We start from the raw sequence: 16,861 nt of genomic DNA, 5'->3' as shown, positions 1-16,861 counted from the left end.
GAATTCAGCCTTTTCTCAGTTTTAGATTCCGAAGTCCCAGGTCCACAACTCAGTAACTGTTGGTAAATGTTACTTCATAGGTTGACTGAAACATTGCACCCCACACAAGTACATGTCTATGAAAACTGGTTTGAGTGGCCTATACATAGACACGTATGAATGTTGCCCACTTTAAGCAGCCTAAGGTGAGTAGTCTAGGGATACAGTCAAACCCCTTAACATTTCCCAGATATATTTTATTTTACCTTTAACTAGGAAAGTCAGTTAAGAACAAATTCTTATTTTCAATGACGGCCTAGGAACAGTGGGTTAACTGCCTGTTCAGGGGCAGAACGACAGCTCTAGTCCAACGCTCTAACCACTAGGCTACGCTGCCGCCCCAGAATAATAAGACACAAAGACCAATGAAAGAAGTGTGTTTAATTAGACAGTATTTGTAAGGCCTTCCCTTCCATCCATGTTCCTCCCTGTCGGGAATAATTTCATTAGAATACTTTTCATTCAGTGGCACTGAAAAGCTAAGTGAGCTGGGAACAGAAACAAACTACTACTACCAGCGATTGGGCAAGACATATTAAAGTCCTCCGGGCTCATTCATCACCTGATTTACTTAAAGGCACAGACCAACTAATTGAGTTGGCTTATGAGGAAGTTTGCACCCATCTTTTAAAAATAAAATAAAAAACACACAAAACCTATTTTGCTGAAAATCTTTATTTTTCCCCTTATAAGTGTATACAAATGTGGGATATTGTTTTTCCATCAGGAAAAGTTAAACATTTCTGGAGTGCATCTTTAAAGTGAAGGTGGTTTGGGGGAAGCTAAGGAGTTAGTGTGCATTGGGGCAGGGGCTAAAAGACGCAATCGTGTAGATTGTCTGGCGCTCGTTGTAGCAGCTGGTTCTGAAGATCTTATTTGGTCGTAGAGCCTTGCTGCTTATTATCTGGAACTGATGGGCAGGATGTCACTTAGGCAAAGGGGTTTCCAAAGGGGTCTCCGAAGGGATCCGAGATGCCAGTGGTCTGGGCAACAGGAGTGTTCTGTCGGAAAAACAGTGATACAAAGCAGTACGTTATAGTCAATTGCTTGCCGTTTGATAGGATTCATTGCGATTACGAGTCTGTTTCCGTACCATTGCTAGGAGTGGTGCTCCAAAGGCATTAGGAGTTGCAGTGCCAAATGCATCATCAAATAGGCTCTGGTTGAGACCTGTTGCTGGAGCCAGGCCTGGGGCTGGATTTGGGGCAAAGGCATCCAGGAGCCCTGGAACAGGGGCCGCTGCAGAAGACATGGGAGCAGCTTGCCGTGGGGCTGGTTTGGATGAGTCTAAAGACAGACAGGAAAGAAACGGGAGAAGAATCAGGTGGATCAAAAATAAATTTCAGATACAATACCAGTCAAAAGTTGACACAATTCAAGGGTTTCTATTTTTACATTGTAGGATAATAGTGTAGACATCAAAACTATGAAATAACACATTTGGAATCATGTAGTGTTCAAACTATATTTGAAATTCTTCAAAGTAGCCACCCTTTTCCTTGATGACAGCTTTGCACACTCTTGGCATTCTCTAAACCAGCTTCATGAGGTAGTCATCTGGAATTCATTTCAATTAACAGGTGTGCCTTGTTTTTTTCCTTCTTAATGCATTTGAGCCAATCAGTTGGTAGGGGTGGTAAACCGAATATGGACTTGGTCTTTTACCAAATAGGGCTATATTATGGCAAGAACAGATCAAATAAGAAAAGAGAAACGACAGGCAATCATTACTTGAAGACATGAAGGTCAGTCAATCTGGAAAATGTCAAGACCTTTAAAAGTTCCTTCAAGTGCAGTCGCAAAAACCATCAAGCACAGGAAAGGAAGACTGTTACCTCTGCTACAGAGGATAAGTTCATTATATAGTTAACAGCTACAGAAATTGCAGCCCCAAAATACTTCAGAGTTCAAGTAACAGCCACATTTCAATAACTGTTCAGAGGTGATTGTGTGAATGGTCTAATTGCTGCAAAGAAACTACTAAAGGACACCAATAAGAGGACTTGCTTGGGCCAAGAAACACGAGCAATGGACATTAGACGTGGAAATCGGTCCTTTGGTCTAATGACCAACCTCAATGTCTTTGTGAGACAGAGTAGGTGAACGGATGATCGCCATATGTGTGGTTCCCACCATGAAGCATGGAGGTGTGATGGTGCTTTGCTGGTGGTTTATTTATTCAGCAGCAAGACGCCATCCCATCCGTTTTGCACTTAGTGGGACCATTTGTTTTCAACAGGACAATGACCCAACACACCTCCAGGCTGTAAGGGCTATTTGACTAAGAAGAAGCGTGATGGAGTGCTGCATCAGATGACCTAGCCTACACAAATCACCCAACCTCAACCCAATTTGGATGGTTTGGACCACAGAGTGAAGGAAAAGCAGCCAACAAGTGCTCAGCAAGGGAAGGGAACTCCTTCAAGACTGTTGGAAAAGCATTGCGGGTGAAGCTGGTCAAGAGAATGCCAAGTGTGCAAAGCTGTCATCAAGGCAAAGGGTGGCTACTTTGAAGAACCTTAAATACATTTAATACTTTTGGTTACTACATGATTCCATATGTGTTTCATTGTTTGTGTTCAAGATTATTCTACAATGTAGCAAATAGTCAAAAATAAATTTTAAAAAACCTTGAATGAGTAGGTGTACAAACTTGACTGTTCCTGTACATCAAAAAACATCCTGTAACCCAAGCCATAGACTTCACTGTGCTACCGTCCAGGAAAACGGTACCGGACCATGTTATTTTTTACACATTAAGGTCTACACCCATTGTATTCGGCGCATGTGACAGATTTTTTATTTAACTTGATATTTGCTGGGGCTAGATGATAAATAGGTATTGGGGTAATCTCCTACAGATTTGATAGGATTTTGAAATTCCAAAACAACCATTACCATTGGCAACCGCTGAAATCTGACTCTGAATTTCAAAGTCGTCGTGATCCGCAACCTCCTGGAGCATGCCCACTTTGCTGGAGAAGTACTGGGCAAATGCGCCATCCCCATTAGTGCTGGGGGCGGCTCCAGGAGCTTGCTCCCCCTTCCTGGCCGGGATGGCTGGAGGTTTGGCAATCTGGAAGTCCTTGAACATGTCCTTCCCACTCTTCTTCTCCTTCTCCCCTCCCAGGGGGTCCAGAGCCGTGAAGGCACTGGGTTCTACCTTGGCTGGGGCCTCCTTGATTGGGGGCCGGGGTGGTGGCCGGGGTGGACCTTGTGGCATACCCTGTGGAGGGCCTCCCATCATGGCATAAGGGCCGGGTTGGAAGGGGTTAGCCATGGGGGGCTGGCCCCAGCCAGGTGCAACCATGGGCCCTGCAGGAGCAGGCTGTCCCCAAGGCTGGGTGACCGGCTGGGCCCCATACGGGGATGGAGCCTGCTGGCCCCAGGGGGGCGGGGGTATAGGAAGGGCACCGAAGGCAGATGGCTGGGGGAAGGTGGTCTGGGGGTTGTGGAGTGTTACCCCTCCTGGCATGGTGAACATGGAAGGTCCTGGTGCTGGGACTCCCCACGGTGATGTGGCTGTGCCATGAATGGTGACTGAAGGGGGACCCAACTGCAATGCTCCTGGAGGACAGAGGAAGACCAGGGGAGAGAAGAGGGTAAGGTGACCTTTTCATTTAGGTATAATAGGTAGACTGAATAGAACTTAACGCCATCTAGTTTGCCTCAAATGCAGCATAGCTAAAGGATGATTTGCGCCAATGCCGATTTAAGCTAGCCAATCATTTCCCTTCAACACAACATGGGTTCTCACTATTTGGAGCCAATGACGCTACTAGTCTTACCCAGAGCTGCTATGGGAGAGGTGGTGGTCGGACTGTTGAAGAGGTCATCAGAGGCAGATGAGCATTCAGGCTGACTGAGAGCAGCATATGGGTCGGTCCCAAACAGGTCATTGGCAGGAGGAGACTGGTGGTCAAACCGCAGATAAGGAAACCAAATTTACTACAGGGATATTGAACAATTGACTATCCATCGAGGGCCAGTGATCAAGGGAAAATTGTAGTGAGCACTGAATTAATGGCAAGGTTTATATGGATGATAATGCGGTTGAAAAACTATCACTTATATACTGTATTCACATTAATATGAACCTTTAAAAATTTTTAAAAAAAACATCCCTAACAATACTTAAAAAGACAAACACCAACACTTACCTCCACACCTCACTGAAGCATGAATGTTAAGACAAGGAACATATAAATAGATAGCAACAGGAGATAAACAGTGGTTACAGTCAAGCAGAGAGGTTGTTAATCTCCAGGGACAAGCAGGTTAGAGAAGCCATGTGAGCACCACTACATGCAGTTACATTAGAAACCCACACCAGTTCCAGTTGTATCCCCAGAGACAAAAACACCAACCCTGACATCCTTGTACCAAAACCATGTTGGTAAAGACAAAAACAGTGCAATGCTACCTGTTGGCCTGTAGGAATAGAATATGCCAGCATGGTATCCCAGTGCTGTGAAAGGGGGTTGTTGTTAGAAGACCAATTATGGTTTGGGGAGGTGGTGTGCAGACAGACTCATTCTCAGACATGCAGCAACAGCATAGGACCTCTATGGAGCTTCACCTTGGCACTCCTCCGACCTCGTCCAGCCTTAGTGCTCTGTGGAGGGGGGCTTATCACAACCGAACCATCCTTGCTAGGACCCACAGGGGCAGGGAGTTGTGGATCGAACATCACGTCTTTACAAAGGAGAGGACTTTTCCCAGAAACGTCAAGAAAGGGGTTCTGTGGTGAGTGCACAGATCCCAAACCATTCTGGACAGGAACCCTGCTCTCTTCTGTCATCACTCCCCCTAGTGGCCACTGGCCATTACTAAGAGCCAGGATCATGTTCCTATTGGACAACCCGCTCAACTGCTGACCGAAGTTGTCAGAGTCTTCTGTAAGACCAACTCCGCTCCCGATTGGCCTACCCAAGAAGTTAACAGAGCTTTCTTGGATGTGATTGGTGGAGGGGGCTGAGATCAGAGAATGGGGGGGTGCTGATTGGGCAAGGGGGTCATTGCCAAAAGGGTCCGTGTCTGGGGTTGGAAAGAAGCCAAACGTGGAGGAGAAGGGGTTCTCTGTCTGGGGGGCGCCCCAAGGGTGAGGTGTACAGGAGGTGAAGGGATTTCCCTTTATACAGTTCTGATTGCTGTCAACCTCGGCTGACAGATCCAGCAATAGAATATCACTAGTATCCTGGTTATCAAGGGAGGGAACGAGAGGGAGAGAGAAAAAAATAAAAATCTGTTGCGCTGAAAGAGAGAAGCAACTGTTAACACAGCTAAATGAATAACAAATGACATGACATGAGAAGACGGTTTGATTGATAAAGCAACAGTGGTGATCGCTAAACAAACATTTAAAAACAGGATTCAGAAACTCAACTGTAGGAATGTGCTTTGTCAAGGCACCCGCCTTTGTGTCCGAGGGATTACAAGCATTATTCAGAATGTGTTGCCATTTAAGATATAGCCAGGATTTGACCTTTGTAATCAATCAAAACTACCTCAAGTTAATAAACATACTTATTACAGACCTTTACAGAGTTGAGTTTGAGAGCCCTGTATGACATAAGATGGTTTGATTGGTTTTAAGGGGTGAAGTTAGGAAGTTAAGCTATGGTTTTGGGCGAAAGACTGGCATACATCCACAAGGCAGAACAAAACATCTATGGCCAAGGGTAAGACTGAGCTAGCTAGCACCTGAGAGGAACTTTACCAGAGCTTGTGTAGTCAAAGCCACCTGATTATAACATTGGGGGAAAATATCCTTGTTTGGAATAGGAAAGGGTGCAAAAAGCATCCAATATTTAAAATAAAATACCAGCAAGGTCATTTGTTGTCCGTTTTAGTCCAAAACGTTTACTTTGAAGACACGCATGGCATATAACAATTGCCAACCATTGGCCCTATCCATGTGTAAAGTCTGTTAAAAGCATTTTCCCCAGCTCTAGCACTTAGGACTTTTCACATGAGTATATTCCCAGAAAAAAATATATATATTCCCATAATAATGTGTGCACATCCAGTGAACACAACAGCAGGCTAACTTACTGTAGGAGAGTGGATGTCTGGGGGGGTGGACATATCACCAAATAAATCCAGCTGTTGCACCTCCTAAACAAAAACATATCCATTTTAAGCATCTTAAAAATACTGGATGTACCATAAAATGAGACTCAACAGCACATCTAGTAGTAGACACTTGTGCCTGGGGAATACTCTTCTGCATCCACTTTGCACTCCTTTACATGTATGACTCCAATATCTTAAAACACTTACTTTGGCAGCGCCAGCCTGGCCATCGATACTGAGCAAGGCATCACCACCATTCTGTAAATAAACACAGCAGTAGGACGTCAAGGATGCAGTACGTTGCAGATGAAGCTTATAGTTAGCCAACATACACAGGCACTTACCTCAACTACCGCATTATTACTCCCACCCTGAAAAGATCATGCAAGAAGAGAAGCATGGTGAATATTCCCATTGGAGGAATGTAATATGTTCTCCATTTACTTATTGGAAGCGATGAGTCATCTCATCGGTATTGCAATGAAAGCATGGTTTGTGGTGCAGGACGAATGAAGCACTAGGGGGCAGTGTTAACTACAAACTTCAGTCACATGACCAAAAATGTTTGGAAACAGGGCTGTACTACCAGAACATAGAAAAACATTTAACAGAAATGTATTTGTATGGCATACCCTAATGAACAACCCCACAATAGTCATTTACCTTCTGTGAAGCCTCGGACTTCTTCACGTTGAAGATGACCTGGAATAGATCCTTTAGGTCAATGACCAGGGGCTCTGCCTATATGGAGAAGAGATGAATGGAAAAACAGTCAGACAATCAACTACTTGCAACAAGCGAACAATCTACAAGTGTCCCCATGAGTCTTACCTGCTGGCCAGTCTTTATGGCGAAGAACTGGTGCTGTCCCTCTGCCCCACACACGTAGCCGAAGGCCCTGTTATCCGTTACGTCTCTGGCGATGAACGAGATCTTATTCACTATGTGCTCGTGTTCTATCACCTGAGAGGGAGAGGAGAGAACAGATTTTAAAAACAGTCAGTCTTCAATAAGTTAATAATATAAACACTTGCATTTAGGCCAACATGGAACCTATTCGACTGAGATCATGTCCTGTCTTTACCTTGTGAAAATGTCTCTACAATTCTCCATTATAGGAATTGTAAAGGTTGGTAGTAAAGTTGATACTCCCCAGGCACTGAGACATGATTTAGAGAGAGGGATGAACTGTGGATTAGAAAGTCAAAACTGTTCTCACCCCTGTTTTCTCATCAATGATCTTGATGCCTGACATGGATATGTTGACCCAGATCCTTTGCTTGTGTTTGCCCTGGGACCGAGAAGCTATTGCCATGCCCTGCAAAGACAACACCACAACACAATGACAGCTCACCACCATATGCACACCCAGAGAGAAATTACCATAGAAAACAGACTAACAAAAATCATATTCAATTTGCTCTTCACTAACGTGTACTGTAGCATCTGCATCCTAATATCTAGTACCTTGAGTTTCATCATGGAGTCCTGGCTCATCTTGTCCCCTCGGGCCTCTGGAACATAGTCGATACCGATCAGCTTGGCCTTGTACCGCACACCATCACCCTGGAACCTTGACAGCAGGTACTCATCAGTCTTCTCTGGAGCTGGGCAAAGGGAAGGAGAGAAAAGTGAATCATTAGAGCGATTGTCACTTTGTCTGGTTGAGAATGCCATTTATAATTCATGACGTAGCCTCAACCGTCACACCACAAGACACATGGAAAGCAAGATGTAAAACTAGACCAAAGGTAAAGTCTGACGACTCAGAAAAAAAGTATGTTCTGCCCATAACACCAAATCCCTTACGTGGGGTAAGAGGGAGAGGCTCCTTGCATATATTACCTTTCTTCTTCTCTTTCTTAAAGGGGGTCTTGGCTGGTGCTGTGGATGGTGTGGTGGGAGGGCTGGTTGTGGAGGCGGGGGTGCTGGAGGGGGCATCCGGGACCACGGGTGCAACGCTCTCCATTTCAGTAGACATGGTGGGGTAGGGGCTAGCCTTACTGGAGTCAGGACAGGTAAACCAAATCAGACGGCAGCTCCTTGTTCAGGCCAGGGGGTCGACTCAGCAAAGAGACTCAGTACTAGCACATGCTCCGATATGTGCCTGTAGGAGGGAGGGGGAGAGCGAGAAATATAATGCAACTACTCTGATGTTAAAGCAACTGTCCAGTGAAAATGTTACTAAAAAAAAAAAGTTTAATATTCTGTTAACTCGTACCCAAACAATGTTGTTGACTCGTATGGTCAAAGCATAAAATTAAAATCAGTTGAATCGCATTAATATTGTTGAAAGGCATATGGCCACAGCATTCCGACACAGGAAACTTATTTTTAACATATTAAAGCGGCAATATTCACACAGAAGTGAGTCATAGATCTGCCACTCATTGAAAGTGTGTCTAAGAAGTGGTAGCTCTGTTCTATGTGCGCTATTTCTATGCTTCCCATTCTAACATTTAGTTTTGAAGTCTTTTACACCAGCTTCAAAATACTAGATTTTCAGTCATGGCAAATATATTTCAGTGGTTTAGATGGTACAATGATCCTCTACAAAATACTTGCTTGTTTTGTCCCAAACTGAAAAAAGGCAAACTAGAATTTGAGCAACCGGGAAATGGCAGGGCGATTTCTGCATAGTGCATCTTTAATTTGTTTTAAATTCAGAAAGAAAAGTATCACTCACTACTAATTATAGGTCATATTTCATAGAAATCAGGAAACACTGGACAATTACTTTAAGCTTTTGGAAAATGTGTATAAAGTATGAAATTAAATTTCACATAACATAAACATTTGTGATAAAAGAATAATAGAAGACATCACAGCTCCAAACATTTTAAAGATTAACAGCTTCCGCTACCTGAAATTGTCCCCTAAAAGGTTGTGAGCATCGTAAAAAGTAATATCCCTATAATGATCCACAATGAGGAGCCATGACCCAGTACCTCATTCTTACTAACCACCCATCATATTGAAGCCTTGCTGTAACCCATTGATAGCCATGCATGTAGGGATGGGAGGTGATTCAACTCTGTGGGGTCTTTAATTAAGACAATGTGTGCGAGAAAGGAACACCAGCGCAACTAGCCAGTGACACACACTTCCTCTTTCGAACAGTGCGTCCTGTCAGTCATGTGATTCACATAGGGCAGAGGCCCTGTCCAGTCCAACTCTAGGCTGTCATAAAGATCTTAGGGTGAGAGGCTGGGTGTTCAAATTAAAGCTGTTCCATGTAACCTACAGTGGCTTTAGAAAGTACTCAACCCCCTTGGCATTCTTCCCATTTTGTTACCTTAACCTAGAATTAAAATATGTCTTTTTTTGGGGGGGGGGGGTTAATTTGATTTACACAACATGCCTATCACTTTGAAGAAGCAAATGTCTTATTTCAAGAAATAAGACAATACATAAAACTACTCACGCCACCAAAATCAACACTTTGTAGTGCCACCTTTCTCAGCAATTACAGCTGCTAGTCTCTTGAGGTGTCTAAGCTTGGCACATCTAGCAACTGGGATTTTTGCCCATTCAAGGCAAAACTGCTCCAGCTCCTTCAAGTTGGATGGCTTACGCTGGTGTATAGCAATCTTTAAGTCATACCACAGATTCTCAATTGGATTGAGGTCTGGGATTTGACTAGGCCATTCCAAGGCATTTAAATATTTCCCCTTAAACCACTCGTGTTGTTCTAGCAGTATGCTTAGTCATTGTCCTGCTGGAAGGTGAACCTCCATCCCAGTCTCAAATATCTGGAAGACTGAAACAGGCTTCCCTCAAGAAATTGCCTGTATTTAGCACCATCCATCATTCCTTCAATTCTAACAAGTTTCCCAGTCCCTGCCGATTAAAAATATCCCCAAAGCATGATGCTGCCACTACGCTTCACTGTGGGGATGGAATTCCCGGGGTGATGAGGTGTTGGGGTTTGCACCAGACAGTTTTCATTGATGGCCAAAAATCGCAATTTTAGTCTCATCTGACCAGAGTACCTTCTTCCCCATGTTTAAACAGTCTCCCACATGCCTTTTGGCGAACACCAAACGTGTTTGCTTATTTTTTTCTGGCCACTCTTCCATAAAACCCAGCTCTGTGGAGTGTACAGTTTAAAGTGGTCCTATGGACAGATACGCCAATTTCCACTGGAGCTTTGCGGCTCCTTCAGGGTTCTGATTAATGCCCTCCTTGCCTGGTCCATGAGTTATGGTGGGCGGCACTGTCAACGAAGGTTGAAAGTCATGAGTCCTCCGATACACAACCCAACCAGCCGTACTGCTTCTTAACACAGCGCGCATCCAACCCGGAAGCCTTGCCGCACCAATGTGTCGGAGGGTACACCGTGCACCTGGCAACCTTGGTTAGCACGCACTGCGCCAGGCCCGCCACAGGAGTCGCTGGTGCGCAATGAGACAAGGACATCCTTACCGACCAAGCCCTACCTAACCCGGACGACGCTAGGCCAAATCCTTGCTCTATGCACGCACCACTTTTACATTCATTTTTTTAACTTGTTTTGTAAAATTTCACTTCAACAACTTGGACTATTGTGTGCATGTCCATTACATGAAATTTAAATAAAAATCCATTTAAATTACAGGTTGTAACGCAAAAAAAAAGGAAAAACACCAAGGGGGATGAACACTTTTGCAAGGCACTGTAAGTCAGGAAACAATGCTAGAGTATAATCCATTGTGATTAACATTGCTCCTCTTTCAGTGTAGTGAAGACAGTAAGAGGCAGAGTGAGCCATGGAATACCAAGATATTATGTTAAAGGAACACTCAGCCGTTCTGGTTTTAGAGAACGTTGTGACAGCTTCTTAGGAAGTCACACTCAGCTTGGGTCACCCTATCTGAGGCTAAAAGACAGCTGGATATCACCACACTGTCCATCTGTGTGCAACGTGGTCCTCTGGTTATGGTAGGAGACAACATTTGCTATTAACAACTATAGCCACAGTTCATTATTACTAACACTATCACAGCTGTAACTAGGCCCTTCATGACACAGACAGAAACAGAGCACAGACAGAGTAGCCTACAGTAAAATATAAAGTCAGTGGCCGACCAGTACTGTAAACTGCAAGAGGAGACTTGACTGCCAACACAGAGCTCTGGAACCATCAACACTCACAGCTGGATTAGGGAACAAAATGGCTTCTTTCTGAGAGAGAACAAGAGAAACACTACAACAGCACATTATAAAAACCACCATAGGTTGATTTCAGCAGCTAAACGCTAAGCATTTATTTTCCATATGACACATACCTTCAGGGGCACTTGCAGATGCTGCGTAGATCACCGCACTACTGGAAATTTGCCTTGACTGACTATGGTGAGAGCAAAGGTTGGGAGTGAACAAAGGTTGAGCTATTAAATGAAGTTAATCTTACGCTACCTGGTTGGTGTTTTAAAACTGGCCATACGCTCCAGTAATCTCATAACACACAGGACATCATGACAGTAGAGCGTGCAATCCACCCTCAGCAGCTGTAGTCTAAAACCTTAAATGGGTGAGAAGACTACAGTGCAAAGGATTGACAATGTATAGTAATGTCCAAGAATGTGACTGAGGCGTGATCGAGAACATAGGCCTGCTAAACTCTATTTCTATAAAATAGAGTGTAACTCAGGAATAATGAGATTTACAAGGTCAAGAACCAATGTTGCCTCAATCTTTCAGCACTGAGCAAATTTCAGGTCTGCGGAGCACAAACTTCCAGCTATAACTTTTGCCAATTAGGCTACTTCATCACAATGTAGGCCTACCAGAGTGGCCTATTATCAAAACAATGGAGAAAATGCATCCCATAACATTTTTACATGGAAATATCTGTTCTATCATTCAGCCTCCAGTAGAAGAAGCCAATGTGTGGTGTTAAAGCCCGTCTCAAAATACAACACTGCCCCTTTAACACAAACAATAAATGCTCTTTACTAGACTTGCTTTTCAAAGATGCCTAGAAATGTACACGTTTTGTGCTCTTTTAGGAAGCAATCGCTCCCCTATTGCTGACGACAAATGATCTAAAAGTTGGTGAATAACTCCCAACTAAAAGGATATGTGAACAAAATGATCACACGTGGCTACATGCCAGTCTCGCTTGGATCTCAAAACAAGCATCATTGGAATTTAAACCTAATTGTCTGTAAGTCACTCTGGATAAGAGAGTCTGCTAAATGACTAAAATGTAAATGTTATGCCGCACAGGTCTGTGTAGAGTACGTGCGGAGTTGTGCGTGTCAGTGCAATAGTATCCTACTCCGATGTTGTTCGGCCTACAACAAATTATCTTGCATAGTTACTTTTGGTATGTTGCAATGAAAGTGGCTATTGATTTGATCACAATTGCCACAGTGAAGGGAAACGTTGATCACTTTCTAGAGTTTCCCCTGTTGACGCTAGAAAGTTAAGTGAAATTCAATCTGGTGCTTTTCTCCATGGGCTGACATTTCTTCTGCGCGGCAGTCTCGGGCTACTGCTCGCCCGCTTACTAGCAGGAGCTTAGAGAGAACATTTCCAAGAACCTCATGTATGACACAGCTCCAGCTGAATTCCCGCCACTCTACATAGAGGCCTCTTGTAGTCCTCTCAGGGTCAGTCTGGGGGGGGTTACTCAAAAACAAACAGTCCACTTCCTGAAAACAAGTACAAAGCTGACAGTCCACAAGCTCTTGTAAAACTAGTGCACAGTGACTGCTGAAGAGTAGTTAACATTAACTTGACTCGTCAGGTAAATTCCCCTCTGATGACTAATAAACACATTAACATTTAAACTACAGTGGGAGACTGGAAGCCGTTTAAACAATAGTCAAGGCAGCCCCTTAAGTACCCTTTTTCACACTACTGTGCCAACCTGAACATTTTCACATAGTCCTGAACAGGACAGTTCCAGCCACTACAGGGGATGCACATAACCAGCCCAGTACACATTTGTTTGGTGAAAAGCCTTAGATGAAATGATTATATAATGACTGTCCTCAGTCCCAGTTGTCCTCAAGCGATTGGACTAGTCCATATTTTATTAAGATGAGAAATAAGCTCTTGGGGACATTTAGTGCATCAGGCCTGTATGTCAATATCACCTTTAACCATCTAAATCAGTGATATAATAACACTTACAAAACTGCCATTGGAGAAGTATGCAGCTCTTCTAAACCAAACTAATTTCAGCATGTAAAAGTCAGATGAGATGCTTCGCAGAGCTACAGTGGCAAATGTTGATCTAACATCTTGCAAATCAAGTTCATAATTGCACGCACACTCAAAACCACAGGCAAATCTCACTCTGCCAGCAATCATGTGCATTATATGGCTTGAATCACAAGAGCAACAGCACTAAGACAATAAAACGTTCATGCATTGGTTTCTGCTATGAGAGCAGATTCTTTGTCGACCTTGAACACACCAAAGTGCATTCAAGGTCTACAGAAATGACTAGAACAGTTTCCCAGTAATCATATGATAGCTGGAGACAGGGTTTGATTGCATCCCACACGTAACCTTGGGGCCTATCGGTCACCGAGTAAATGGTCTCACGCTTTACATGTGTGTTTACAGGGCCTCTATCACAGAGGAAACAGTCATGTTCCTAATAGCCAATAAATTATCAGATAACAAAAGCAGAGAGGGTTTCCTTTCCAAACCAAATGACTGACTAGATAACCAATCAGATCCCAGATAGCACCACGTGACTGATTGGGTCATCTGTGGATCACAACACACCAGTGTTTGTGTGTGTCAAGTCAAAATCCCAAGTAAATGGGCAAGAGGGTTATTGGGATACTGTCAGCCAGGGTTGACAGGCTGACCTACCTTTCAGGTGGTGGTTACATTTAGGCACATGATGCTGGCTGCTCAGTAACTACCATGGACTGACAGTCCCAGTGACTTTGCCCTAATAAGAGGCCATGTCAGCAACTTCAGAGAAAAAAAGCTAATTAAAACAACTTCCCAATGTCAGCATGACTAACGAACCTGACAGTAACTGCAGGAAGAGACTGCCCCTAATCTAAGGACAGACAAAAACCATTGGCATCTCCTGAGCGAATACTCAATGCCACAGCTTTAAAACGGTGAGAGAAGGACTAGCCAGCAGCATGGCTATTTGTAATTAGGCATTTTAAACCAGCCAGGGGACAAACTTTCCAAACACTGGATGGTTAAGCTACATCAAGAACACCTACCATCTTTTGGATTCTTCAACTATTTAGGCTGAAGCCATACACTTTTTTTTTTTAATAAAAGATTTACACTAAGTCAACAGAATGGCTGCAAAAAGGGAGAGAGATGTCCCAATCCTGGGCGTTGTGTTGCTTCATTAGAAGGAAAAGTGAAGTTCTATTCAGCACATCTGGAGGAGATCAGGGCATGAATCAGACACTCAATAGGATGGTGAAATACCACAACTGCAGCCTAGACCCACTGTGGATACAGAGTGGCCGAAGCTACAAAGACTACATTCCGACACCGCCAGGCAGCTGTCTACTAGGGATACTAACAAATGCTGTTAGTATATGACTAATGAGCTATGGCATTTCATATACACGCAAATATCCAGTTATGAAAAGGATAAATATGGTTGCGCAATGCAAAGAGACCATGATAACCCATTTTGGTAGGCCCATGAAGACGGCCTTGTTTAACAGATAAACATCTAAGGTCCCAAAAACATGATTTTAGCGTAGTTTAAATATAATACTCAACAAGTTGTCCCGGAAAAGAAAAAAATCTGTTACTCAGCTGAAGTATCTTTTCAGAAAGCTAAAATAGCGACCTCCCACAATTACCTAGCACTAAACCATTACCTTAGCGACGTGTGCATAGCGCGCACAGCTGGATCTAATGGAAAAATCATGGGGGCTTCTTGAATGTTTGATCCAGCATGTAAAATATCATTCCAAATGTATGCATTTCTATTTTAAAGTTAAGCACTCCGTGACAGCGAAACACAAATAGCCTTCCCTGCCTGTGAATTTGTGGATGCGAAAGAATGTGGATGTCACGTACCGTTAACAAGCGCTCCAGACAGAATTCTTCATATTCGAGGTTTCTCTTCCAGTGTTCTGAATGTTATTCAAAAGCTATCGAGACCGGTCGACACGTCTCCTATCCTCTATGAAGGTTGAATCAAACACCGCTTTTTCAGAGATGTGTTGGAATCAGATGTTTTCCGCTAAGAAGTGCCCCAGAACGCGCCGCTATGTGGTGAATTGGTGACTCCCCTACCTCCCAATTTAACCCCTAGCACGCCAGAACGTCAGGAGGCACGTTGCGCCTGTATAGGCCGCACAACTACACCAATCAATGATGAGACCAATAGGATGATTGCCATGTAACCATTATTTCATGCATCATAACCTGCAGTCCGACGGGTTTAGGGTCATGAAATATTGTGTGGATGAAGGGCATTTGGGTGGCGGGCGGGTTGAACAAAGATAAAACAACACATTAGAAAAACATACATGTATCATACATGTATCATTCTTGTGTCATTTATATTGATACCCTAAAATAATGAAATAAAACTAAATGTAGCCTTTCTGGCATTAGTGCATAAGCATACATTTTAGGGCCTTACTGTATGTGCGCCAAATATGCCAAACACCAAATGTTTGTGGGAATGGGGAGAAAAAGTTCATGTTGGAGGCAATAACGACAATGTCAGAGTTTAAGTTGATAAGAGAAAAGCTGAAAAATGGAGAGTTAAAAATAAAGAGAAGAGAGGGCCAGAAAATTAAAGTTTGAGAAAGATTTGGTTCAAATGCGCCTATGGCACTTCAACCGTAGCCTACTATGCAGATTAGTTCAATGGAAACTGACATCTGGACACTGACTGTACGTCTATAACCTCGAACATAGCTTTAATGTTAAGTCCATCACAATTAAGCATTTCTTGCATTAAATTGATACACCAAATGTAGGCAAAATGTTGACTCGGGAACAGGAGGAGAGAAATTTGATGTATTTATTTCAGCATCTTGAGAGAATGCTAATGCAAAGTTATATGCCATATGTAGAGGTGTTATCTTTATCAGCATCATTAGTTGATAGTAAGTTAATACAACCACATAAAATATGTATCCAAGCCCAACTGAAATCTTATCAGAAACATGTTGGGTCGTTCTCACAGCTTTCTATGTCCTTACAACCGGTCAAACTGATGTCATTTGGACATTTTGCAATGAAAATCTTTCCCGTTTTTTTTTTAACTTAAATTAAGCTATTACGTTTTCTCCCCGGTCCCCAAATGGCTTTGCTCCGCGAAAGAAGCAGAGACGACAGAACAAACTTGACCTATTTGAACTCCACTGAAGCAAGGGTTTGTTTAGGATTCTAGGGAAACATATAATGACAGAAGAGAAGCTGCGTGTATCTTATTATAGACGAGTTGATTAACAAATAGCCTACGAAAATGTTGGAAATTATAAGCAGAAACATATCTAAATCAGTTTTTTTTAAATATCCTGCACCCCCTGTCAAAAAAATCCTTGTAGCCTACAGCACATTTTCAATTTTAGTTGCATGTATCACTATGCTCTTACAACTCACATCAAACATACTTTCAACCTGCTTTTGCCTTTTGCGTTATAAAAATATGTGGTCCATGTTACTTAGCTATGAGATCTATGTAGCCTAAGCCTATAGGAACATCATCCGATATTTCCTGATGTTCTTTGCAGATTAAAAAATAAATATTGTGCCCACTGCACTTCCCTAGGTTTGTTTGACCTACATTTAGTAGGCT

General features: G+C 43.1%; 1 protein-coding gene across 3 annotated transcripts; it reads right to left on the bottom strand.

Moving 5' to 3' along the window:
- Window positions 1-696: 696 nt before the first annotated feature.
- Window positions 697-15,363, bottom strand: LOC118387873 (disabled homolog 2-like). 3 transcript variants are annotated; one of them, XM_035776671.2, is made up of 14 exons: window positions 15,124-15,363; window positions 7,960-8,221; window positions 7,582-7,721; window positions 7,334-7,432; window positions 6,946-7,077; window positions 6,778-6,855; window positions 6,459-6,485; window positions 6,322-6,372; window positions 6,094-6,156; window positions 4,619-5,236; window positions 3,828-3,951; window positions 2,938-3,606; window positions 1,133-1,326; window positions 697-1,040 (listed from the first exon to the last, which is right to left on the bottom strand). In XM_035776671.2, the coding sequence occupies exons 2-14, from the start codon at window positions 8,093-8,095 to the stop codon at window positions 969-971; spliced, it is 2,403 nt and encodes an 800-aa protein (XP_035632564.1). In that variant the 5' UTR covers window positions 8,096-8,221; window positions 15,124-15,363; the 3' UTR covers window positions 697-968. The 3 variants fall into 3 exon arrangements, with proteins under 3 accessions (XP_035632564.1, XP_035632565.1, XP_035632566.1); XM_035776672.2 differs by lacking the exon at window positions 15,124-15,363 and adding an exon at window positions 11,382-11,486; XM_035776673.2 differs by lacking the exon at window positions 4,619-5,236 and having other exon boundaries at window positions 15,124-15,362.
- Window positions 15,364-16,861: the final 1,498 nt, after the last annotated feature.

The sequence above is a fragment of the Oncorhynchus keta genome, chromosome 9 (assembly GCF_023373465.1).
Source record: "Oncorhynchus keta strain PuntledgeMale-10-30-2019 chromosome 9, Oket_V2, whole genome shotgun sequence".
Lineage (NCBI taxonomy): Eukaryota > Metazoa > Chordata > Actinopteri > Salmoniformes > Salmonidae > Oncorhynchus > Oncorhynchus keta.
This window is presented reverse-complemented; position numbering and strand designations above follow the sequence as displayed.

Coding starts and splice junctions, on each gene's coding strand:
- LOC118387873 (XM_035776671.2), bottom strand. CDS start 8,095: ATGTCTACTGAAATGGAGAGCGTTGCACCCGTGGTCCCGGATGCCCCC. Junction 7,722..7,959: donor TAAGAAAGAGAAGAAGAAAG/GTAATATATGCA, acceptor CCCTTTGCCCAG/CTCCAGAGAAGACTGATGAG. Junction 6,373..6,458: donor GTAATAATGCGGTAGTTGAG/GTAAGTGCCTGT, acceptor GTTTATTTACAG/AATGGTGGTGATGCCTTGCT.